We start from the raw sequence: 25,794 nt of genomic DNA, 5'->3' as shown, positions 1-25,794 counted from the left end.
GCAGCTTCCTATTCACCGGATAGAAACAATTCATAACATGGAAGTTATAGCACACTCAGAGATAGTAAGAACTGCCGATGCTGGAGTCAGAGATAACACAGTGTGGAGCTGGAGGAACACAGCAAGCCAGGCAGCATCAGAGGTCTGAAGAAGTGTCCCGACCCAAAACGTCAACTTCCCTGCTCCTCTGATGCTGCCTGGCCTGCTGTGTTCCTCCAGCCCCACACTGTGTTATCTATGGAAGTTATTGCAGTTTCCTGGTGACTCTGGTTTGCCACCTCTGGCCCTCTAACCCATTAACCATTGTCTCAGGGTACAAAATATGGGCAGCAACCATCCACAAATGTTGGCATCTGACATGTACCATCCTCACTGCACCCTGATGAAGGGTCCCGACCCGAAACGTCAACTTTCCTGCTCCCCGATGCTGCCTGACCTGTTGTGTTCCTTCAGCTCCACACTGTGTTAAGGCTGAAGGGATATTTGATAGATGTGTTTAACATCATGAGTGGGCTGCATAGAGTATATAGGGAGAATTGTGAAAGGAACAAGAACGAGAGGACATAGATTTAAAGTGATGAGCAAAAGAAACAAAGCTGAAATAAGGAAGAAATGTTTTCACACAACGCGTAGTTAGCTTATGGAATATACTGTCATATGGCAGGTTCAATTAAGGCATTCAAGAGGGCATTTAATGATTATTTGGATAGAAATAGTGTGCAGAGGTATGGAGTAAACGTAGAAGATTGGCACTTGATAATGATGCTCATTTGAAGAGCCGATGCGGACACAATGGGCTGAATGGCCTCCTTCTGGATCGTGACAGTTCTGTGATTCTGTGATCAATTGGGACTGTCTGTCCAAGTCAGTGAAGGTGGTGGGCCACAACCAACCCTGAAAGCCCAGTCACTCAAAGTCAATGTGGTGTTATCAGGGGCTGCTACTGCAGGAGTACAGCTGGGAAACTCACCGTGGGGTTTGGAAGCAGCTCGGTAGGATACAGATTGTGAAGGGTCGGAGGGGGAGCTCAACAGGTCAGAATGGGAGACATTAGTGAATGGAAAGGAAAGGATAATGCTGGAGGGGAACAGCACCACCGTCGCTTCAATGGTGGGGGGTGCAGTGCATTATTTTGCTTGTTGTGAGGATTTAATATGCCTGGGGCTCAGGGGCCAAAGAGGGAACATGAGCAGTTAAACAAACCGGCTGGGTAGGAATATGAGAGAAGTTCAAGGCTGATGCGCGTGACAGGGAGGGCTACCAAGAAAAGAATCTGTAGATTTGGTGGGTCACCTAGAATAAGAGGCTGAGCCAGGGACTCACTATGTGAAGCACAAATGCTGTTTCCTTTCCTTGAGATTCAAATAAGAAATGTGTAATGGAGATGAAAATGGCTGCCACCACACCCAGATGGAAGTGTCTCATTCTGTGAGGAAGAGGTGTTCACTTCTGTTTGATGTGAGGCCCTTCAAAGGGTAACAACATGAAACAGACACACAGTGCAAGTGAATACACCTGTGATCACAAAATGCCGGATGTGAACCTTGGGCAATAATTTACAGTGTGGGTTACAAATCCTGACCGCAAGCACACTTGACCACATTGTGCAGCATCAGGAAGCAATCCCACTAGTGGCCGTGATGCATAGTCAATGTATTGCATTCTAGACATTTCAATGTCATTTCATTTCGATTGAGTCATGACTGAGCCATTTTGATGGCGGCAGAGTAGCAGGGCTGCATGCGGCCTCCTAGGCCCAGGGCTCCCACCTGCTTTCTTTCTTTTTCTATTTACTTTTGCTCTTTTTTTTCTTTTCTTTGGGGCCTTTTATGGTGGTTTAATCAGCAGCATTGGCTCAAAAGGAAGAGTGGGCAATGTGTGGGATGGGAAAAGGCGCAGCCTCCCAGTCGCTAAAGCTGGAAGCAGACATGGCTCCCCCCCAGCAATTGGAGGCAGCAACAGCAGTGACAGCAAAGACATTGTTCCTCCCAACATTCGGGACAATGGCAGCGGCAGCAGCTGCAAGAATGCAGCTTCTCCCAGCGATCACTGCAAGACTCGCAGGTTGCCCAAGACTTGCAGGCCACGGTTAGGCCCAGGTGCCTGCATTGGTGGTTCCAAACCCCATTATGGAGATAAGACTTAGACTTTAAGACCCTGATATTTCTCTTACCTTTTGGTTTTCTTTTATTTCTGCTGGTTTTTAAAAAAATCATGGTTCTGTAACCAAGATGTCTCTGGTGAACGGTGACTTTGTTCATTGTTCACTGCACTCATGTATTCCTAAACTTGAGTACCCATGACAATAAATTCCAACTCTAATTCTAGATCAATTCATTCTAATTGGCAAAGTAGCAAGTACCTTCCAAGGTCCCGTAGCCTGCACATGGTGCAGGAGCTGTACACTTCACGCCCTGCATCATAAAACATTGTGTAACATGAAGGAGGGCTAGGCTCTACGCCTTCAATCTTACACTTGCAGCTTGATATGCATTTACTCACACAGCTGATGATGAAAAATGAACATATATTTACAAATGTGGAAATGCAATTACAATGATGTTTCACCCATGCCACCTATGTGCCCTCAGAAGATATTCCTCCTTTCCCTCCCACTACATGCAGTCCCAGGATAAGCAGCTGGGCTGGAGAGAGCCTGGTGTACAGTGGAGCATGTTTGTCTTGGAGTTTTGGTCTGAAGGATGTTTGTGTCTAAAGTAATCAGCCTTGTTGTGTGTGTGTTATGTCCAGAGGCATTGCCTAGTCTCCTTACGAGGAAGGGTACCTGGAGTTAGGTGAAGACTCCCATCTCCCTGTCACCTCGCCTTTGGCGATGAGGGTGAATTGCTAGAGCAATAGATTACAGAATAGCCTTGCTGAAAGATAAACACTTTTGGGAGATTGAAATATATGCTAGGGATCTTCCTACCATATAAATGGTGTGTCTTTGCAATAAAGGTCTTGAAGAAGAGAGACTTTGATCGCAAAATTCAGAATATAAATGGAGGAACCAAGACACCTTTGAATTCATAAATAAACCCGCAAGAACTGTGATACTAGAAATAAGAAACAAAAACAGAAATTGCCGGAAAAACTCAGAACTGAAGAAAGGTCACTGAACCCGAAACGTTAACTCTGCTTTCTCTCCACAGATACTGCCAGACCTGCTAGGTTTTTCCAGAAATTTATGTTTTAGTTACCTTTGAATTCATCTTTATCATGTGCCATAGATAGCTTCTGTATTTCTTCTCTTTTGGGAGGATCAGGATCTAATATCATTTGACAAAGAGATTGTTCTACAGAAATTGGATTGGCTCTTGCTGATACGAATTTTTTTAGCATTGAGTGGGAAATTAATGGCACTGGGGCTCTGCTCAAACTATTTAACAATCACATTTAGTAACGTAAGTGCCATCTTATAAATCATTTTTAATCCAGCTGTTCAGACGTGTTTTGACACATTTGAACCCAGACCTCCTAGGCCAGAGGTAAGGGCACTACCACTATGCGACAAGATGGCTTAAAGCATCATCTTATGGATGCACAATCACGAGCAATGTTTTCATGGAATTTGAGGGGAACTCTGCACAATTTATGCCATAATCCTCCAGGATATTTCAACTACCTGCAGCTTTAGTTGTGGCAATACTATTCTTTCAAAATAACTGCACCTTTTATGTATGAATTCTAGGGATGTCAGCTTTTCTGAGGCATCGCCTGCAATTTTTAAACAATCCTTCTGTGTTTTCTGAGTTGCCTCACATACAGTAGTACTGTTACAATACTCTATGTTTCAACTTCCACGCACTAATGTCTTTAACATTGGTCTCTACTGTCTTCAAAAGGACAAGTATATCATCACTGAGATATTTCTACTGTCTTTCACAGCCACTTGCCCTTCTCACCATGTTGTCTTTGCAGCTTTTTGCATGCTCACTCTAACATGCCTGCCATCTGAAAATGTTCAGTGGCATAAGGCAGCAAAAGTATCTTGCTGCTTTATCATTGTAACCCCCTCGCAAAGCTGTACAGATCACACGATAAGGACTGTTACGTTAATTGAATTGTGCTTTATCTTTCATTAAATCATAAAATCTTAGAACAAATTCCCTGAAATTAATGTTTTGTTAAAACCAGTCAAAAACAGTTTTATTTACACAGGTCAAATCCCATCAGAACGAGACAAAAGAGTTATTATTGATGCAGCTTCTCAGCAGGACATTATGCTGCCTTCAAACGATACCAACATGAACCCCACCACAAGAACCATAGATTTCATAGTAAAATTAAAGCTGTTTGCATTTTGGCAGGATTTACATTACAAAATTTGTGCCAAAGTTCAGTCCGTGCCAGATTGATTCTGGCTTGAACTCAGAAATTTAAGCAGGTTATTGAAACATTTCAGCTGCACAGAGTGACATGTTGAAATTTAAAGGATGCCAATTCTTCTTCTAAACACATGAAGTTCCTGTTTATTCAGCAGAGTAAAGGTTAATAAACTATTGGCTGCATCTTATACTGACCAAATAATCAAGAGATATAAAAGACAGTAATCCTAAAGGAAATGTTTAGTCTATGTCTCCAGACCTTTTAAAGAAAAATATGGTCACACAGCAGCAGCCTGTATATCCTCTCTAAAATGACTTTTTATTTAAAGCATGCTGTGTGACAGAGCATCGTATCTTTTTCTACTGAACCTAGACTGGATTATGCACTGAAGGCAGGCTTCCCACATTCCAGTGTGAATATCAGGGGTCAGTCTTTTGTTTAGCCCTGTTTAAATGATTCAGGCGATGGCCCTTCAGATAATATGAGGCCGTTAGTATGAGTCCATCCTCTTTAAGGATAAAGCCTCACCCCCATGAGAGTTGCCTGCCAATTGGAAGTCAACAGCTGTGCACCCTAGCAGTGCCATTGCCAGTACAGCAGGTATGGCAAGGATGTGATATTCAGCAACACAGGTAAGCCCAGAATCTCACTCAGGTCACACCGACAGGCCTCTGTGACCCATTGCTCAAGTTCCTTCCTGCTGTAATGAAGAGGTTAATCCTTTAAGTTAGACTTCAATGGCAGTGAGAGATTTTATGGTTGAACAGTTGGACATTGCTTGCATGGATGGATTCCGTGAGTAGAGCAGCCTTTGAGAGAGGTGTTTTATGTTCCTCATGTGTTCTGTAGCTGCAGCATTTGCAGATTGCTTGGACTCTTTTGACAGAAAAGTGGTTTATTTCTGAAGTAAACTTTTCTCTCAAAATGAGAACTCTTTTCTCCAAAGACTTTGTCCTCTTAGGGTTGTTCCTAGGGAGTCCTGATTTAAAATGGAGTTTCACGGCTTTATACAGATCAAGCTGAAGATGGCTATTTCAACATGTCATGAAGCATGATCCCATAAAGCAATATGGATTACACTAGTGTCCCCTCTGGGGGGTCTCTTGCCTCAGAGTCTCAGAGATTTTAAATTTTCAAATCTGCAAAAACCTATTGTGTTGTCTAAAGGGGTAATTGAATTTCAAGTAGTTGTCTTTGTGGTTGTTATTGAGATAACATACCAGCCTGTCTGCTTTTTGGCTGGCTGAAGTGAATCAACAAGAATCAGTCATTAACGTCTGCAGAGAGATGGTAGGAACTGCAGATGCTGGAGAATCTGAGATAACAAGGTGTAGAGCTGGATGAACGCAGTAGGCCAAGCAGCATCATAGGAGCAGGAAGGCTGACGTTTCGGGCCTAGACCCTTCTATCCTGCCAAAGAACTGGAATCAAGACAAATACATGATCATTAATCAATGAGAACTAAGGACAGTAAGCCAAGCTGTCTACAAAACCTTTAGACCATAGCACCAGCAATAAGTCATTTGTCTTATTCAGCTGCTGTATTATTTGAAAGTTCAATAAACAAAAGACATTAATTCCTTCTGTCTTTGTCAAGATGTGATCCTGCTAATGTGCTCATGTTTGGGTCAGAAGAGTTTTCAGCATTTAGTTAAGAGATAATTAAACAACAGACACTTCCGCAGAATCTTACGGGATCTGAGCATCGTAGGCTATGACAAGTTGTGTGGTAGAATCAGGAGAGATGTTTGGTGAGGTATATTTTAACTTTGAAATCATCTCACCCTATCTTCTACTCTTTCTACAAGTGACATGGGGAGATTCTTGCCAGGCAATGGCAAGTTGCCAATTGATGATCATTGTCAATTGTTAAGGTACCTATTGACAGCCCCAGCTTACCTCATCAATATTCCGGTTGTGATCTTACGGACTAGCCATCAGGAACACCAGATGTGGAAACCAGAACAAGTGCTTGGTAGGCTCAGTTCACCGCCTTTTCCAAATGACCCCCATCTTGCCCATAGTGTCACACGTCACTGGGGTAGTGCACTGGAAATCAAACTCCATTATTCCTACAGTCCTCACCAAAGTTTGAAGTTTTTAAAAGAAATGTGCAGAATCCCCCAACTCCTTGAACTTCAGACCAGGTTGATAGAAAACACCAGGTTAATATAATTAACAAAAAAAACATTAATTGTTACAAGTAATTTGATTCTGGCTATAGGTAAACAATTAAAATAAATCAAGTAAACCCTAAAATTAAAACTCTAAACTTCAAAAACTCCCCCTTACCCAGACAAAAATAAGCAAGGGATAAAGAGCACAGGCAAAAGGAAATCTTAGAAAACAGTACAGGAGTCATTATTCACCAAACCTGTGGGTTGATGCTTGCTGATCCAAAGATTTATCCTCAATCATCGCTTTTTTGAAAGCTTCCACTGGTTTGCAAGGGGCACAGGGTGGCTGTGTCACTCACAAAAGGTTTCTGACTTATCCCATTCAAAGTCACCACTTGCAGCATCTACTGAAGGAAAGGTAAGCTAGTTTTCTTCAGGTTTGAAGTGGCTTACTACACAGAACTGAGAAAGGATTTGTTTGGCTGCTACGTACCTGTTGGTTTCTCTTCTGGTCAGAATATTTTCTGTCTTATTCGTAACCCATGCTACCTGGCAACCAATGACATTGTTGTAGGTAGGCAGAGGGCTTTTGTCATTGATAACTGGGCCCTAGTTGGGGGGAGGGGTTGGCATAGCTCAGTTGGCTAGACAGCTGGCTTTGCAAGCAGATTGATGCCAACAGCATGGGTTCAATACTGCACTGGCTGAGGTTACCATGAAGGATTCTCCTTGTCAACCTCTTCCCTCACCTGACCTCAGGGTAAACCACCACCAGTTGTCTCTCTAAAATGAGAGAGCAGCCCTATGCTTTTTCAGTCCACAAACCACCCTTAAACAGCACCTTGGCTCCTGTTCATCTGCACATTACTGGACCCCCCAGCTACACAAACAGTGTTCACAATTGCTATCAAATTCCTTACTTTCAAAACATGCAGCCACCCTTGTAAATCCCTAGATTAAAACAGTTCTGTATGATTTAAAAAGCACAAAAATAAAAGACATGATCTTTACAACAGCCAAGCTATTAATGTCACTGGTCCAATCTCTTACTTAAGCTACATATTTTGTAGTGCCTATAGCATCTGTTCAACTCCTCAATAATTGTTCCATCTCAAAATTTTAGTAGTGTCATAACACATTTTTCAATGGGTTCCTTGTCAGGACTAAACCCTCATAAGTCTATAACATATTCATTTAAAATGAAGTGCATACGAGAAAGGAATAAGTGTTATCTTATATTAAATACAAGTGAAAAAGATATGATGAACAAAAATGTCCTTCTTTTTATAGTTACCCATCAGTTCCGTACGTGAAGCAGATCCTCCACAAAGTGCAACGAGTGACATTCTTCGGATTTGCAATGGCCCTTGCAAAGCACGAGGGGATTAACTCCAAATTAGGTAGGCAATAATTCTGGGGAAGTCGCTTTTGGGAGTGCTGGTATTTAAAATAATTTTTTATTACAATGTGCAAGTTCTGCAATAAATATGTTATTAATTTATCAAGACCTTGATCAGTCAGGCAATCAGATACTTGATGTTAAAAATTCCAGCTGGGTTTATATTGATTGATTTGACTATCTCCTTCTAATAATGGTTATTTAATCAAGAGAACAGGGTTACTTACGATAAAGTTGAAGTGGTCTCTTTTGAAATGTATCCTGTCACTTCATTCTCTCACTTTTCTTAATGTTTATTCCATGGATCTACAAATACATAATCTTAATCTGTCCTGGAGTGTTGCCCTATAATTAAATGTGTTATGATTTGTGCATTTGGTTATTTACGTGAACATGGATATCTTGTGTGATGCTCAGAAAAGATGATAAACAATGCTCAGCCCCAAAACAGAAGCACAATACATCTGAGAAACAGCCTGGATTTTCTTTTAAATTCATTCATGGGACATGTGCTTCACAAGCTGGACCAGTGTTTATTGCGTGTCTTTAATTGGACTGGAATTGAGTGACTTGCCAGACCATTTCAGCGGACACTTTAGAGTCAATCACATTGCTGTTGGTCTGGAGTCATATGTAGGCCAGACCAGGTAAGACTTCCTTCTGTAAAGGGCATCACCTGAGTTTTTACAACAATCAACAATGGCTGTTACCTGGTCGCCTTTAGACTCGTTTTTAGTTCCATATTTTTATTGAATTCAAGTTCAATTGAATTTAAATTTCACCATTTCCCATGCTGAGATTCAAACCCATGTCCAATTTCTTTGGGTTTTGGATTACTAGAACATTCCCACTACACCATTGCCTTCCCAAATAAAGGGGTTATGTATAAGGTCACTTCTTCAGGGTGACAAAAGTTAAAATTGCGTTTTTATTACATTAGTTTCTGGGATTATTATGATTGTTTTGGAATCACATTACCCAATACAGTTTGTTTTATTTTCTGTGCAACACTTCACTTCATCAGCTACAAAGCTTTGATTGCTACTTTTTTAGACCGGCAAGGCAAACTAAATTTATTTAGCGTTAAGCGGTTTCATGCATTGGAAAGAACGCTAATTGGCAATAATTTTCAGACTCAGCCTCAGTGCCTCGGTCCTCATTGGTGTGGTTATTGGTATTTCCCTCAGAACTACTGCACTCTCAGCAATATGTTCAGTTGCCTGATTCCCTAACTGCCTTGCATGGGTATGTCCCAAACTGCTGTGCTTCAGACTGTTTAAAACACATGTTGCAAAGGCATTTATAGTATCATAAACAGTGAGCTTATTTTAAAAGTTAGACCTCTAAAAGAATGGAATGAAAAGAATCCAAAGGCACCCTGTATTTTTGAGATGATCCAGACTACACCAGGTGTCACAATATTTTGTGCTTTCAATAGATCACAGTGTGCAAATGGCATCTGTTTTTCTCCAGTGCAAAACGTTTGAACATTGAAGTCTGGATCTGCCTTTTTTGAAAGCGCCATTCTACACATATTTCTGAAAGTACATTATTCTAATTCTCCATCCATTCCTCTTAGGTCGTCCCTCAGGATCGAGGATGACTTGTTTCTGATGGAGGCCTAAACCTTCAATTATCCCTGGGTTCACTTAAAATGTCGGCTGTCTTTCTTATCCTCCTTCTCTGCAGCTTCTCCAATTTGGTCAGTCACAAGCCAGGGACTCCTAAAATTTGGCAGGGGATGTTTGACCTCTGCAGGGTTGCTTTGAAGTCATGTTTAAATTTATATCCATATCCCATGACGTGGTTCAAAATACTGACAGGAGGGGAAGTGCTGTGCTATTAGGGTCATGACTACAGGATAAGGTGGCCCCCAATGCATCCATTTGTGACTAGACAAGAGGCATTATAGAACGATTTCCACATGGGCATGGGCTATTTGAATTCTCACTGATTTCTAGAAGCAAATGTTTGATCTATCGGAGCTGCAGCTAATTCTAAAGGTGAGAATTAAGACAGTTGGTTCTTCGAAGAAAAGCTCAAGTCTATGACATCGATTTTGTTCTTTAAAACCATATATTTGATAAGATTGCATTGTGGAACCAAAAATATAATTTTACTTGTTAGGACTCCGCACAGGTGAGCAACTCACTGTTGTCTGCACGTATAAGTTTTAACGAGCAGAACCTACAGGAAACTGAAAGCTGTACAGTACCAGGTATGGATTTAGTCTTCTTTCTTAAGAAAGGGTATAATTGCATTGGAAGCACTTCAGTTAAGGTTCACGCAACTGATTCTGGGGTTTGAGAGGCTAAGTTATGTGGAAAGGCTGAACAGGTGAAGCATGTAAGATCCTGAGTGGATCTCACAGGATGGATGCCATAACGATGTTTCTCTTATGGGAGAGAGTAGAACCAAGGGACACAGTTTGAAAATAAAAGGTCTCCACTTAAGACTGAGAGAAGGAGAATTTTTTAGAGGACCATTAGTCCTTGGGATTCTCTGCCCCAGAGAGCACAGAAGGCTGGGCCATTTGATACATTCAAGGCAGAGTTAGACAGATTTTTGACCAGCAAGAAAGTCAAGGGTTATGGAGGGTAGAGTTGAGTTGAAGTAGAGTTGAAGCCACAATCTAACCAAATGGCAGAGCAGGCTTGAGGAGCCAAAACACACATCTCTGCTTCCAACTCCTTTGTTCTTGTGAAAGCAGCAAAGAGCCAGGATAAAGCCCTTTCATGATCTGATGTTAGTTTAAAAGTTGCAGTTTCAGTAAATGTCGGAAGACTGCAGCAGAGATCAGCATTAAAAACATGACAGGGATGATGCTACCCTCAGACAAGAAGATTGCTCAGTGAGCTAATAGCACCCATATGTCTGGCAGCATTTTTGAGAGCCATTAAACTCTCACATACTGAACCTGAGTCAAACAAAACCATTGAGTATTGTTTTCAATTATACTGAATGTTAGCGTACTTTTTCCCAGGGATGTCAATGTCCAATCTCCTGTGCTCAGGTTTCCATCTGCCCAATATGAGCTTGCTGTATTGTGTTTAGGTTGCGGTTTTGTCTTTATAACTCCTCTGTGCATGTGGAGAGGTGAGGAGCTAACCTCAGTAGTTCTGTGGAGAAAGCCAATGATCATCCAGCCCCTGAAATGCTTCCCTTCTCTGAGTAAGTGACATGCAGCATTCTCCAAGGCCGTTGTGACTTCTACTGGAACTATAGGATTGAAAGAAGGCTGTTGAAGCAGCACGTTGACATGGTTGTGGAGTTTTTTGGTTGAATGTGTGGTGTAAGTCCACCCACTGATGTGTAAATGACATTCTCTGGGAGGAGCTGGTCAGTCTGCTTCTGTCTGCTGTTAGACTCTAAAATAAAACAAAGAATTGCACGTGCTGGAGATCTGAAACAAAAACCGAAATTGCTGGCAAAGTTCAGCAGGTCTGGCAGCATCTGTAGGAATAAAAAGCAGCGTTAATGTTTCTAAGTCCAATGACTCTTCATCACAGAGTCACCAGTCGCAAAACATACGTCTCTACTTTCTTCCCATGAATGTTGCCTAACCTGCTGAATTCCATCAGCAATTTCTGTTTTTGCTGTTAGACTCTGTTGTCTGTAATCATGGAGTTTAGACCTAGCTACTATCTCATTGGAGATGGCAATATCTCTTATCTAGTGTTAGTAAGAACAAAGAACCGTACAGCACAGGATCAGGTCTTCAACCCACCAAGCCTGCGCCAACACCTTTCTGATGAAGGGTCTAGGCCCAAAACGTCAGCCTTTCTGCTCCTATGATGCTGCTTGGCCTGCTGTGTTCATCCAGCTCTGCACCTTGTTGTCTCGGATTCTCCAGCATCTGCAGTTCCTACTATCTCTGCGCCAACACCTGATGCCTTTCTTTTGCCGCTACATGATTCATATCACTCTTTTCATTGCCTATTTGTATATCAGTCAAGATGCCTCTTAAACATTGCTGAAGAAATTTCTGAAGAAGGGTCCAGACCCCAAACGTCAGCTTTCCTGCTCCTCTGATGCTGCCTGGCCTGCTGTGTTCATCCAGCTCTACACCTTATTATCTCAGATTGTCCAGCATCGGCAGTTCCTACTATCTCTATATTATAGAGTGGTTGTTCTAAAATGTCCTCAGAATTCCAATGAATTGTTGGTATTTGGGGAGATAATTTATGAGAGTCATTCCAGGAATGAGACTCTTCAGTTACGAGGAAAGATTGGAGAAGTTGGTACTGCTTTCCTCAGAAAGAAGAAGGCTAAGAGGAGTTTTAATGGAACTTTTCAAAATCATCAGGGGTCTGGACAGAATGGATAGGCAGAAACTATTCCACTTATAAATGGATCGAGAACCAGAGGGCTCCAGGTTTATAGTGTTTTCTAAAAGGAGCAAATGTGAGATGAGAAAAAACATCCTCACACATTGAGTAGTTAGGTTAAGGAATGCACTGCTTGGAAGTGTGCTGGAGGCAGATTCAATTGTGGCATTTTTGGGGCATTGGATAACTGTTTAAACATGCAGGGTTGTGGGGAAGTGGCAGGAAATTGACACTAATTTTAAATATTCAATGAGTTAGAGCAGACATGATAGGCCAAAAGGCCTCCTTCTATTCCATAACAATTCCATGATTCTACAGTCATCATTCATAAAAATAGATGTGGAAGTACAAATAGTTTAAGTCGGAGAAGTATTGGGTGGAATTTCCTCTGTAATTGTGCTCAGAGACATGTATAATTGAGTGTAAAGCAAATAGATATAGATTGAGGAGTCTTGAATGCAAGAACATTATGCATAAAATTGGTCTATGCTCAAGATCCTTGATCATTTACAACAGTCTATTGATCCTGGTTCCTGGATGCACCTTGGCTCATTAAAAGGGTCCACCCTTAGGCTGAAGAGCCAAACATGTGGATTTGCTGCCATTAAACTAGTTCATAACAGTTATAAAATTATATGTTAGTAACATTGCAAAACCAGCAGGAAAATCCTCACTGATGCCTACCAATTAAGTTGTAAACCTGTTCTTTTATGTTAGAAATAGCAAACATACAAAATGTTTATGTTGCCCCATAGCAACCAAAGGAACTCAGCCATATCTTGGCTTTTAATCCATCATCTCTCAATTTGGGTATAACAGTGTGTGAACATATTTCATGTTATAATAATGGGCCCTAAGTTAATTGGAATACAAGATATAATCAGATCAGTGTTATCCAACCGTGCATAAGACATTGTGCATGGAAATAGATGGCAAGCGAGAGAGTCATGCTGACAGCCTGGGGACTCAATTGATGCTGCCAGGGGCTGTAATATACCTTTCACAACATATTCATATTTGCTTTCTTGATCCAATCAAATTGGTCCTTTTCCATAAAATGCCCACCTTCATATAAGAGTTTTGCAATAAAATTTTAAGAGAACTTTGTCAATTCCTTGATTTAATTGAATGCAAAAATTGTGCAATTTAGAACGTAGCTTGGATCAAAATGGAGAGTGCATCATTTTGTCATAGCCATATTTCATTTTGGAAATGCTAAAACAACCATTATCTAAAATGAAATTTCTTTCATGTGGTGGCTCACGTATAAGTGAAACATAGGGTGAATGTTATAATGTTAGTAAAGTGCCTTTAATTGTAAATATTAACTCACAAATGATTTGCTAAGAGCATGCAGTTGCTGCAGTGTCAGGAAAGGGGATAACTATTGCCACTCTGTTCATTGTTACACTGCTCTGTTAAAAGCTACTTATTTAGTCAGCCAGCATTCGTTCATTCCCTGATGAATATCTTGAGCAAATAATTAGCATGATATCTTCAGATATTACAAAATGTTGGCATATATGGACAATCAATCTTTGTGGCTTATGCTGAGCTCAAAATAAAAATCACTATTAATATTGTATGTTTACTAAAACTGTAAGTTTAAATAATCTGGTGTCGAGCTGAACACATTAGAAAGAAAATACTGATTTGCTTATATCTTGTATTCCAATTAACTTAGGGCCCATTGTTATAACATGAAATATGTTCACACACTGTTATACCCAAATTGAGAGATGATGGATTAAAAGCTAAGATATGGCTGAGTTCCTTTGGTTGCTACAGGGCAACATAAACATTTTGTAAGAATGTGGGACCACTGCGATTGTTCTTATAGACAGTCGGCATTAATACAATCCAAAATAATCGACGCATTTTAATAAAAGAATCCATGCATAGAATTTTGTATTTATTATTCTGTAGGAAATATTAAAATGTAATACTTTTATCTGACCAGTGCCTGGATCTGCGATTTGGAGTTTTACACTCCACTGAAGGCAACAATGAAATTTACAGGTGAAGATGTCAGAAGGAGTAAAATAGACAGGTATCCTTTCTCAGAGACAGTAGGAACTGCAGATGCTGGAGAATCTGAGACAACAAGGTGCAGAGCTGGATGAACACAGCAGGCCAAGCAGCATCATAGGAGCAGAAAGGCTGACGTTTCGGGCCTAGACCCTTCATCAGAAATGGGGGAGGGGAAGGGGGTTCTGAAATAAATAGGGAAAGAGTGGGAGGCGGATAGAAGATGGATAGAGGAGAGGATAGGTGGAGAGGAAACAAACAGGTCGAAGAGGCGGGGATGGAGCCAGTAAAGGTGAGTGTAGGTGGGGAGTTAGGGAGGGGATAGGTCAGTCCAGGGAGGGCGGACAGGTCAAGGGGGCGGGATGAGGTTAGTAGGCAGGAGATGGGGGTGCGGCTTGAGGTGGGAGGAGGGGATAGGTGGGAGGAAGAACAGGTTAGTAAGGCTGGGACGAGCTGGGCTGGTTTTGGGATGCGGTAGGGGGAGGGGAGATTTTGAAGCTTGTGAAATCCACATTGATACCATTGGGCTGCAGGGTTCCCAAGCGGAATATGAGTTGCTGTTCCTGCAACCTTCGGGTGGCATTGTTGTGGCACTGCAGGAGGCCCAGGATGGACATGTCGTCTGAGGAATGGAAGCGGGAGTTGAAATGGTTCGCGACTGGGAGGTGCAGTTGTTTATTGCGAACCGAGTGTAGGTGTTCTGCAAAGCGGTCCCCAAGCCTCCGCTTGGTTTCCCCGATGTAGAGGAGGCCACAACGGGTACAGCAGATGCAGTATACCACATTGGCAGATATGCAGGTGAACATCTGCTTGATGTGGAGAGTCTTCTTGGGGCCCGGGATGGGGGTGAGGGAGGAGGTATGGGGGCAGGTGTAGCACTTCCTGCGGTTGCAGGGAAAAGTGCCGGGTGTGGTGGAGCTGGAGGGGAGTGTGGAGCGGACAAGGGAGTCACGGAGAGAGTGGTCCGTCCGGAAAGCAGATAAGGGTGGGGAGGGAAAGATGTCTTTGGTGGTGGGGTCGGATTGCAGATGGCGGAAGTGTCGGAGGATGATGCGTTGGATCCGGAGGTTGGTGGGGTGGTACGTGAGGATGAGGGGGATTGTTTTTTGGTTCTTATTTCGTGGACGGGGTGTGAGGGATGAGTTGCGGGAAATGTGGGAGACACGGTTGAGGGCGTTCTCGACCACTGAGTGGGGGGAAGTTACGGTCCTTGAAAAATGAGGAGAACTGAGATGTACGGGAGTGGAATGCCTCATCCTGGCAGCAGATGCTGCGGAGGCGAAGGAATTGGGAATAGGGGATGGCATTTTTGCGGGAAGGTGGGTGGGAGGAGGAGTATTCTAGGTAGCTGTGGGAGTCGGTGGGCTTGAAATGAATATCGGTTTATAGGTGGTTGCCCGAGATGGAGACAGAGAGGTCCAGGAAGGAGAGAGAGGTATTAGAGATGGTCCAGGTAAACTTAAGGTTGGCGTGGAAGGTGTTGGTGAAGTGGATGAACTGTTCGAGCTCCTCGCGGGAGCACGAGGCGGAGCCGATACAGTCATCAATGTAACGGAGGAAGAGGTGGGTTTCACAAGCTTCAAAATCTCCCCTCCCCCTACCGCATCCCAAAACCAGTCCAGCTCATCCCCGCCTCCCTAACCTGTTCTTCCTCCCACCTATCCCCTCCTCCCACCTCAAGCCGCACCCCCATCTCCTACCTACTAACCTCATTCCGCCCCCTTGACCTGTCCGTCCTCCCTGGACTGACCTATCCCCTCCCTAACTCCCCACCTGCACTCACCTTTACTGACTCCATCCCCGCCTCTTCGACCTGTTTGTTTCCTCTTCTCTATCCACCTCCCACTCTCTCCCTATTTATTTCAGAACCCCCTTCCCCTCCCTCATTTCTGATGAAGGGTCTAGGCCCGAAACATCAGCCTTTCTGCTCCTATGATGCTGCTTGGCCTGCTGTGTTCATCCAGCTCTGCACCTTGTTGTCCCAGGTATCCTTTCTCATCCTCATTCCTGTTATTGCAGGACCCCTATAAATCTTTCTGCCCGATTAGCTCAGTTGGTAGGCTGTCATTTTGAGTCAGAACAAAAACAGAAATTGCTAGAACAACACAGCAAGTCTGGCAGTATTTGTGGAGAGAAAACAGTTAACATTACATTGACTCTTCTTCAGAATAAAGGATCCCCAGCACTGTGATTGACATGGCCCTCATCCATGTCTGACCCATCTCCTGCATTTTGGCCCTCACCCCGTCACTTCCCTCCCACAGCAGCGGTGGGATCCCCCTCATCCTCACCTACCATCCCACCAGCATCCACATTCAGAAGATTTAAAAAAAGAAAATCAATAACTCCGTTTTCTCTCTACAAATGCTGCCAGACCTGCTGTGTTTTTCTAGCATTTTTTGTTTTTGTTTCTGATTTCCAGCATGCACAGTTCTTTCGTTTTTTATCATGAGTCATAAGGTTGCGTGCTCAAAGACCCACTCTTGCGTTTGAATGCATTACAATGGTTCACAATCTGGTGTAGATCTGAAGGATTGCTGTATTGTCAAAGAACATGGCTACCCTTTCAGATGTGTTTAAAAGATTGTACAATTAGAGGGGTGTCTAGTTGCCTGGTCAGTCTTCTTTGAGTACCACTAAAACAAGTTAATTGGTTAGTCATCTTATCTGCTGTTTTTGATATTTGCTACACTCCACTTACCTGTCCATGATTAACATTGACTAAAGTATAGCAGTGTTTCATTGGAATAGGATGGAGCACATTTAAAAATAAGGGATTTCCCATTTAAGACAGAGATGAGGTTAAGATTATTTTCTCTTAGAGTCATTGGGTCTGTGGAATTCTTTTCCTCAGAGAGCGTTGGGGGCTGGATCATTGAATATTTAAGGCTGAATGAATGTATTCTTGACTGACAAAGGTGACAAAGGTCTCAAAGGCTATAGGAGATAGACAGAAAAGTAGAGTTGAGGCCACAGCCAGGTCTTTACCAAATGATGAGGCGAAATTGAGGGGCTCAATGGTTTATTCCTGTTCCTGATTTATATGTTCTTATGTTTGTCGCAAGGGGCCAAAAATGGTGAGGGGGATTGGAATGCCCGTTAGCTCCACCATTTGGGTTACTGCCAGTAAAACCTAGCAGCGAGTTCTGGTGTGTGCCGTGGTTACAGAGGGAGAATGGCCAAACCCCTCTGAAAGTTAAACCAAAACACAACCCCCAACCTATTATGGCAGGAGTAGAGGTTCCTTTCTAACAATTACCCCAAAACATCCAGAGAAGCTCACCTTTCCCCTCGTAATCTAGTAAAAGCGTGCTTAAAAGAAAGAAAATCCCTGATCTCCGCTTTGCAAATAACACAAAACAATTTATTTGTTTAACCCCAGCAATGAACAAATTAACAGAATTACTAACAAACCAAACAATTCCCCCGTAGACCACTTCCTAACTGATTTAAATTCTATAGAATGTTGATCAAGTAAACACAAGTCCCACTTGTACAAACCCAGTTAATAAAAAAAATTAAAACTTAATCTCTCCAAGCTTGCACAGTCTATGCCTTTTCCGCTTTATCTCCAATCTTCCTTCTGTTGATCTCATGTCACAAATGCCTTTCTTCTGATGATTCTGCTGTCTTGGATGTTTTTCTCTTTAATTTCTTCGGTGAGGACTTTGAGCTAAAATGTCATGGTACCTTTGATGGGTTTTTCAGAGAGCTCAATAATTTTATGTGAAAGCTAGATTTGTATCTTAGATGACAGACTTGCTTTTGCTGCAGCTGAAGTTTGGCTCTCTCGATTTTCCAAATGCCTTCATTTTTATACCTGTAATGTAATAATAGTATTTCTTATGTAGTATTAGTTCAATGTTGTCAACACCGTCAGTCTTTAAATTCAATTTTATTTGAATCCTCAAATCAATTGAGTGCTTGATTTAAATTTATTGGCCACATTCAAACTTGTTGTCTTGGTAAAAATGCTACTTAGCTGTTTGATACAAAATGTTTCAATTCGGACACTCTCAGTGCACAGTACTTGTAAACTTCCAAGCACAGACAAAGCACAGTCTCTTAAAGGAACTAGACACTCTTTCTCCTCACTATCATTTTTTACCAACAGTTCTAACTTCCTGCCTTCCAATTCATGAATACTCTACCCAGCTTTGTAACAGCCCTCCTAATGGAGAATGATGTCATTACCAACCTCTCACTACCAGTCATAGAGAGCAAGTCAGGTAGACTCCAGCAACCCCCTACACTCTGTTTGCCTGCTTGAGAGGATGGCTCCCATCCATAGTGTCTTCTTCTGAACCCCAATGGCACTGTCCCTGTGACTGGCCAGCGTCTTTTGGGGATGTGTATCTGTCATTGATAGGGACAGCCAAATAGTTGACCACATTTGCAGATCCTGCAGAGCACCCTAGCAGTCTCTCCTTCGACAGACCCTGCCACCTCCCTGCTTTCAAGCCCTTCTGTGGGACCCCTGCCATAACAAAAATTATTCCCATGGTTGCAAACGCTGTCATCTGAAAATCCTATTTCAAAATGTCAGTCTATTAGCCAACACCCTGGTGTTTGTAAGGATAGTTATGACAATAAATGTGTCAACTGCATTGTTCTGCTAAACTGAATAACATCATTTTTCAGTATTTCAAAATTGTCTGGTGAATTCCCACCTGCAAGAGACATCTGGGTTGTTATGGAAACAATTTCAACAAGATTAAAGAAGGAGCTCTAGATGATAGACATATTACAACTTGGCTTAATTATTTACAGGGTATTGGGTATGTAATATAACCAAATATACATTTTGAGCAGAAAAATAGACAGACTATTTAAAAACAGAAATGTAGGGCAATGGATGTTGTTTCTAGTCATTCAGTTACAAAGGATGCTTTCATAATTTGTATTGTGTGTCATCATTCAACAGCCTACTATCCACATAGTTTAAAAGCTGTCTGTCAGGGATAGAAACTAATCTTAACATCAGAATGTCAATGTCATAAACAATGATCTAGTCTATATCATTCCACATTCCTCAATTTAAAAAGCCTGTTGAAGATGGTCATTTACTAATTCAAGATTGTGAACAATTTATTTTGACTTTTATTTTGATTCTCTCTTGCAATATTGACATCATTGGCAAGGCCAGCATTATTGCCCTTGAAGTGAATGGAAGGGACAGTTAAGAGACAACCACATTGCTGTGGGTCTGGATTCAATATAGACAAAACCAGATGAAGGGAGCCGATTTCCATCCCTAAACAGACATTAATGAGCCAGGCAACAATAGATGATCATTATCGTTGCAGAGACTGATTGATTGATTCATTCATTCGTTGTTGTCACATGTACCGAGATACAGTGAAAAGTGTTGTTTTGCATGCTGTACAGGTAGATCGTACCATACAAAGTGCATCAGGGTAGCAGAACAGTGTGCAGAATACAGTGTTACAGCCACAGTGAAGGTGCAGAGAGAGAGAGTTCTGTTCAAAGGTTTGGTAACAGCGGGGAAGAAGCTGTTCTTGAGTTTGTTCGTATGTGTATTCAAACTTTTATATCTTCTGCCCAACGGAATAGGGTTAAAGCGAGTATAACCAGGGTGGGAGGGGTCTTTTATTTTCCAAATTTTGTAATTGAATTTCATTTCCATGAACTGCCGTTGGTGGGATTTGAATGCATGTGTCCAGTACATAAACCTGGGCTTCAGGCTTACTATTCCAGTGATACCATCTTTTCATCCTGCAGTTGCCAAACAGGTGGAAACTGAATCTTGCATAAAGATGATGTTGCCTTGATAGTGCATTATTAAATGGCTTGGAAACAAGAATCTTGAAGCATACTGATACAGTGGAGCTGTTTATGGCTGTTATCTTTTGGAAGTTTAAAATTACAATGTTATTATAGTAATACTTTTTTTTATTCATTCATGGATGAGGGCATTGCTGGCTAGGCAGCGTTCATTGCCCATCCCGAATATCCCAGAGGAGAGTTAAGAATCAGCCACATTTCTGTGGGTCTGGAGTCATATGTAGACCAGACCAGGTAAGGATGGCCGTTTCCTTCCCTAAAGGGCATTAGTGAACCAGATGGGTTTTCCTGACAATCAACAATGGATTCATGGTCATCATTATACTCTTAATTCCGGGTTTTTATTGAATTCAAATTCCACCATCTGCCATGGTGGGATTCGAATCAGAATATTACCTGAGTCTCTGCATTATCAGGCCAGGGACAGTACCACAAATAACACTTGCCTCCCAAATAACACTTGCTAAAGGACAAAAACATAGTCTCTGAGACCTTGTGGTTAATTGATTTTGGGCCCAAAATTGGACATTCTGAATTGACACACAGCTGGAGAAATAAGGCCTGACAAAATTGGCCGAATTAAATTAAACAGCCAGCTATTGGCTACAGAGAATAGTGCAAACTCAGATCAAAGATATTACAAAGTTTCAGGGGAAACCTGTTACAACCAGCCCGTGGGTTATATATTGCAGATGTGTCGATCAGACTTTCTGGCATTTTGACTGCCTGAGTATGTGCAGGTTACCTTGCAGCATGGCAACAGTGAAGAGTGTTGGCGTGATCCCATCGGATGATTTGATCCCAGCTCATGACCCCATTGGCCAAAGGCCACAGAATGTTCTGGAAGGTCTGGGATAAGAACACGCATCTGAAAGCCACCCCCTCATTGGACAGTGAGTGAAGACTCAGTGAATACTCAGCAAAGATGCAGTGTAAGACTCGTCAAAATCTCGCAGGGAAGATTTGCTATAAGACTCCTGGTAGTAGACCATGAAGCAACCCAAGAAGACCCAGGAGAAGACTTGCAAGATTCATGTTTGTGGAAGAGAGCCAGGCTTACATTGGAGAGGAAGGAGATTCCAATGGCCCAGCTCAAATACATGGATCACTGTGCGTAATATCCTTTCTCAGACAGATAGAGCTAGATAGAAAGTAACTCTTGTGGAAATTTGGGAAATGCTCACATAGTGAGTCCCTTTGACAGCCCCACTGAAAAAAACATTTGGGTAAAATGTTTTTATTAATAAACTGATCGGTGTCCAAAGCTCAGACAACAACCTTAAGAGTTCCAATGATTTTTACCAACACCACTTTGTTCCTACAGACACTGAATTGTTTTTGGAATGTGGATCTTGGATGCTGAATCTGGTAACATAATGACATAATTGGCAAGAGAGTATCATTGCAACACGATAATTCTTGCAGCTGACTTCTACAGTAATATGAAGGGGGAACAAGGCATTTATAATGAAAGTGACAATCGCAAGTGTTTGTGATAGTACTTTTCTAATATTATGGATGTTTTTTTGACTGTGCGATCTATAAAATGTTACTTTGATTTCAAGTTCATATATTTTTCAAATAAGGTCACTGGAAAATTGAATTCAACAACCAGAATAAAAATCTCACATAAAAGCCATGAGAAAGTGTACACCTTACAAACCTGTTGTTCAATATATAAAACTTGTGTGTCTCACTCTTTCAAACAAACTGTGCTTGCAGAATTGCCTCACCATCTTCCCCTTGCAAGTTCCTCTCCAAGCCACATACCATCCTGACCTTGATCTATATCATGGCAATTCCTTTATTTTTGAACCTCAAGACCGCAACCAGCGCATTTTTATTTTAGAATTGATGTGATGTAGAGAAGCATTCACTACCCAACTAATAGTTGGTGTGGGAATGGGCTGGGACATAAGCAGCAGATAAGCCTATTTTAAAAGGCAGACAGCAGCCATCCCTGAAGTTGCCCTTCACCTAACAGATGGAGGAAGGAGATAAACAATGGACAATGAGAAGAAAGACTGCCATCCGCACCCTTGGTCCCTGTTTTCAGACACCTCACTGTTGGCATTGCCAGGGGCAGGGAGTGAAAGACACAGAAACATCCTGATCCTTGTCAGTCATAACAGGAAATATACAAAACCGACTGAGAGGGCATGACTGGAGGTGACAAATGAGGTCAGCAGCAAAGGGGAGGTAAGGACTAACTGTTTAGGTCTAGTAAGGTTAGTTCTAAGGATAAATCCAGATGACAACCTCTTGGTCACTAGTCACCGAAATGCAAAAGAGAGGGGCTTTCTGAGGGGTCACAGATTTCTTCTGAGCATGGGGAATATGTGTATGCTGCAACCTTGATGACCCAGAAGCAGAGGCTGCTGCACTGGAAGGTAGAATGCAGATTGTAACACAGTAGATGAATGCAAAAGCTGCAAGTGGTAAGGGAGTGAAGTTTGATTCTAACAGATCTTGCAAGCTGAGTGAGAGTGAAACACCCAGGAGAATGAGAAGGCATGCCTGGACAACAGGGTGCTAGTACTGTTGATGCATTTATCATGTCACAAAATATGCTGAACTTCAAACTAATTTTCATATTTTTTAGACTGGTAAAGAAAGGTTGCAACAAAAGGCTGCCTGACGTTCACTGGAATTCTTTTGTGGATTGGACCACTCCCCTGTCTCAAGGGACCGAAAGGAAAATTCAATGCCCTTTCCTAAAACTGATTCTAAAGGCTATTATCAATTGGTTGGGTCATTCAGATAAAGAGACATTGGCTGTCTCAATTCTGAATGTGTGAAATCCATAACACAAATTGGCCTAACCACCCTCCTTATTTAGAAAAGGAGTTTGGACTTGTAACAAGTCGCATTTTCTTCTGCATGCCTGTAAAACAGCAAGAAGCTCCTCTGTGGAGAGGGTTCCATCAGAAAACCATTGAACAGCTGCAGACCAAACTAAACAGCCAAAATAGTAAGGAATGATGCCTTTAAATTGAGAGAAGGACCCCCTCGACCATTCACAATCCCCGACAAACCTGGTCCAACTTCAAGTTCACCTGAGAGCCTTTAATAGAAACTTGACTACAACAAATCTCAGTTTACTTAGAATCGTCTGCTTTTCAAGATCTTTATTTCAGCTGAAACATTCACTCACCTAAGATACTACATATATGCCACAAGAGATTGAGATAATCATAAATCAAAATTGTATTCTATTACCTGCATCTGTATCTAATCTTTGAGCATGTTATAGTCTCTTTGAGATGGATGAGTGAGACATTGAGTTTTAAAGATCCAGGGCAAGCGTACAATTATAAATAACCTGGCTTTTTCTCTAAAAAGAAAGACACAAAAGCTAAAATTAATTAATCGGGACAATCCGTCTGAGGCTAAATAACTACACAATCCATGTATACCAACATTGATCATGAATAGGAAAAAGAAACTCATGAATTCTATCTGTGACACTTTTCAATGGGCACACCTTTGACCAGGCCAAGCTACAGTGATGCAGACAGTGTCTTCAGCTTCAGAAGATGGTGTGGCAATACTCCCCATGCAACATGCTGCCAATGCATGAGATCTCATTTTGTTGACTTTAACAGGGTACCCATATGTTGGCTGTCCCAATCTCTCATCTTTGTCTCCCACAGGACTAACAGTAGACGTGGAGGAGTCCACAAATTGCCAACAAGCTCTGAAGGAGACAGAGAAGGAAGAGACCTCAAAACTTACACCGTCACATCTTTCCTATGCACCCTCCATAGTGCTCAGTGGGTCAGTGGCATTATTGTAAAGGGCAGCACAGGGTAAAGTGCACATAATGTCAGAGCAAGAGTATACAGGGAAGACAGTCGGAATCAACCAGACCCCTTGGAGGGTGGAGAACAGGCACAGTCCAGCTCAACAGGGCAGAGATGCAGAGTCTCAGGAGCTACATGTCAGGCTGAAGAACAAACATGATGCATGTGCTCACATATCAGAGCTGCCTGTGGCAGTGTGGGATCATAAGATGAGAATGTACTCCACAGTGTTGAAACCTTTGAGTGCAAGAACTACACCACTGAGAGAGTGATCAATCTCCAAGAAGACCCATGTACAGTGGCACTCAGAGCAGGTGCAGGAGCAACACTCTTGCCAGTGGCACAGAGAGCCAAGGAGTGGATGCCAGCTGTGTCCCAGCTGACTGGTGCCCTTCCAGGATCAAGGGCACTTTCCAAGGGAAGGGTTTGCCCCAGATAGTCCTGGGGTCCACTCTTCATGGGGCCCCCTCATCATCCACCTCAATGGCTCCTCCAAAAGTGGATTATCTGTAGAAGTTCTGCCCTGTGACAAAAGCTGCTCAAGCAACTGGTACCTGTGCAGCAGTCTTTGTAAGTGAGCTGTACCCTTAGCCCCATCATCACCGTGGAATGGACTTTGTGGGCACTTGTAAATCATTTACCTGTACTTCACTCTCTGCCCCAGGAGCAGAGTCTCATAGGCATGATCTTGAATGCAGGTTACTGCATCAGTGAGGTCTTTTTTGTGGGTCAGTTCTGAGACATTCGACTGGCCCAGAGGTAGGGCCAGGACCACTGCAACACACAATCCTGTTAAATTCCAGGATTTAAATTCCACCGGCCACCATGGTGGGATTTGAACTCATATCCCCAAGGCATCAGCCTGGGCCTCTCGTTTACCAGACAAATGTCATTACTACTAAGCGACCACATCTCCTAGAATCAGCTCTGCTTTAACAAGGCAGGAGTTGAGTCTGGCACTTTAGAACCGCTCAGCCATCTTGACAAGTCGTCAATGAACATTGATATCCAGCTCAAGCTTCCCCCTTCCCTATAACTTGTATTGCATTTTACTGAGTATATGTTGCAGCATTTCAGATGTTCTCTCTTTTTAAAAGCGTTATGCTTTTAATTGATTCTTTTGAAATGAATAAAACAAACTCTTGCTTAAAAAAAAATGACAAGCTCATGAACAGGCTTTACTGGCTGTTTAGCTATTTTGGGAGAGTGTTTGAAAAGCCTGGGACTGGATTTGGAGGGTCTTCAGTGGAACGGAGATCACACAAAAGATGGTGTCTGCCCCCACCTAGCCTAAGCTCACTACCATAATCCAGAGGGATGGGCCAAGTGCCAAAATCGTCAGTCTACCCGATGTATGCACATAAATAATCAATGGTCAAAGCTCAGAGGACTGTTGGTTTGTCAGTCACCGCAGGTATTCTAGCTGCGAGAGTGGTTGGAAACTGACAAAAAGTAAATACATTTGGAAGATTACAGTGCCATCCAGTGGCAGAATCTGTGTAAATGCCAGGAAGCTAAAGAAGTAGCTTTTCCTCCACAAGGACAAAAATCAGCCATGATCGTTTGCATCGATAATTATTTACCAAACTGTACATACGCACATGTACACAGGTGTGAAGTGAGCCATAGATCTGGGTGAGCCCCCAACATATCATGCCATCATCCATGTATGACTAAAGACACTTGTATGTCCATTGAACCATACTGTCGATGTCTTCAGGAGAGATAGACGTGAGATTAAATCATCTTCCATCACAATTATTTAATTTAAAACCATAAAATGAATTTATGTAAGTTATAATAAGTGTCAGATTTTGTTTTAGATTAGTACTTTGTTCATCATTTTGTATAAATGACTGAAACCCTGGCTGAGAGATAGTAGGAACTGCCGATGCTGGAGAATCTGAGATAACAAGGTGTGGGGCTGGATGAACACAGCAGGCCAAGCAGCATCAGAGGAGCAGGAAAGCTGACGTTTCGGGCCT

General features: G+C 42.2%; 1 protein-coding gene across 1 annotated transcript in view; it reads left to right on the top strand.

The window, feature by feature from the left end:
• The window catches only part of cstpp1 (centriolar satellite-associated tubulin polyglutamylase complex regulator 1), a gene marked incomplete at its 5' end in the record, with an annotated part of 285,279 nt that overhangs the window by 247,978 nt on the left and 11,507 nt on the right, over positions 1 to 25,794 (top strand). Inside the window, one exon of the mRNA XM_048607362.1 lies at positions 7,737 to 7,846. Coding sequence (XP_048463319.1) covers positions 7,737 to 7,846 — 110 coding nt within the window. The remainder of the gene's footprint in view (positions 1 to 7,736; positions 7,847 to 25,794) is intronic.

This window comes from Rhincodon typus, chromosome 17, assembly GCF_021869965.1.
Source record: "Rhincodon typus isolate 14 chromosome 17, sRhiTyp1.1, whole genome shotgun sequence".
Classification (NCBI taxonomy): Eukaryota; Metazoa; Chordata; class Chondrichthyes; order Orectolobiformes; family Rhincodontidae; genus Rhincodon; species Rhincodon typus.
This window is presented reverse-complemented; position numbering and strand designations above follow the sequence as displayed.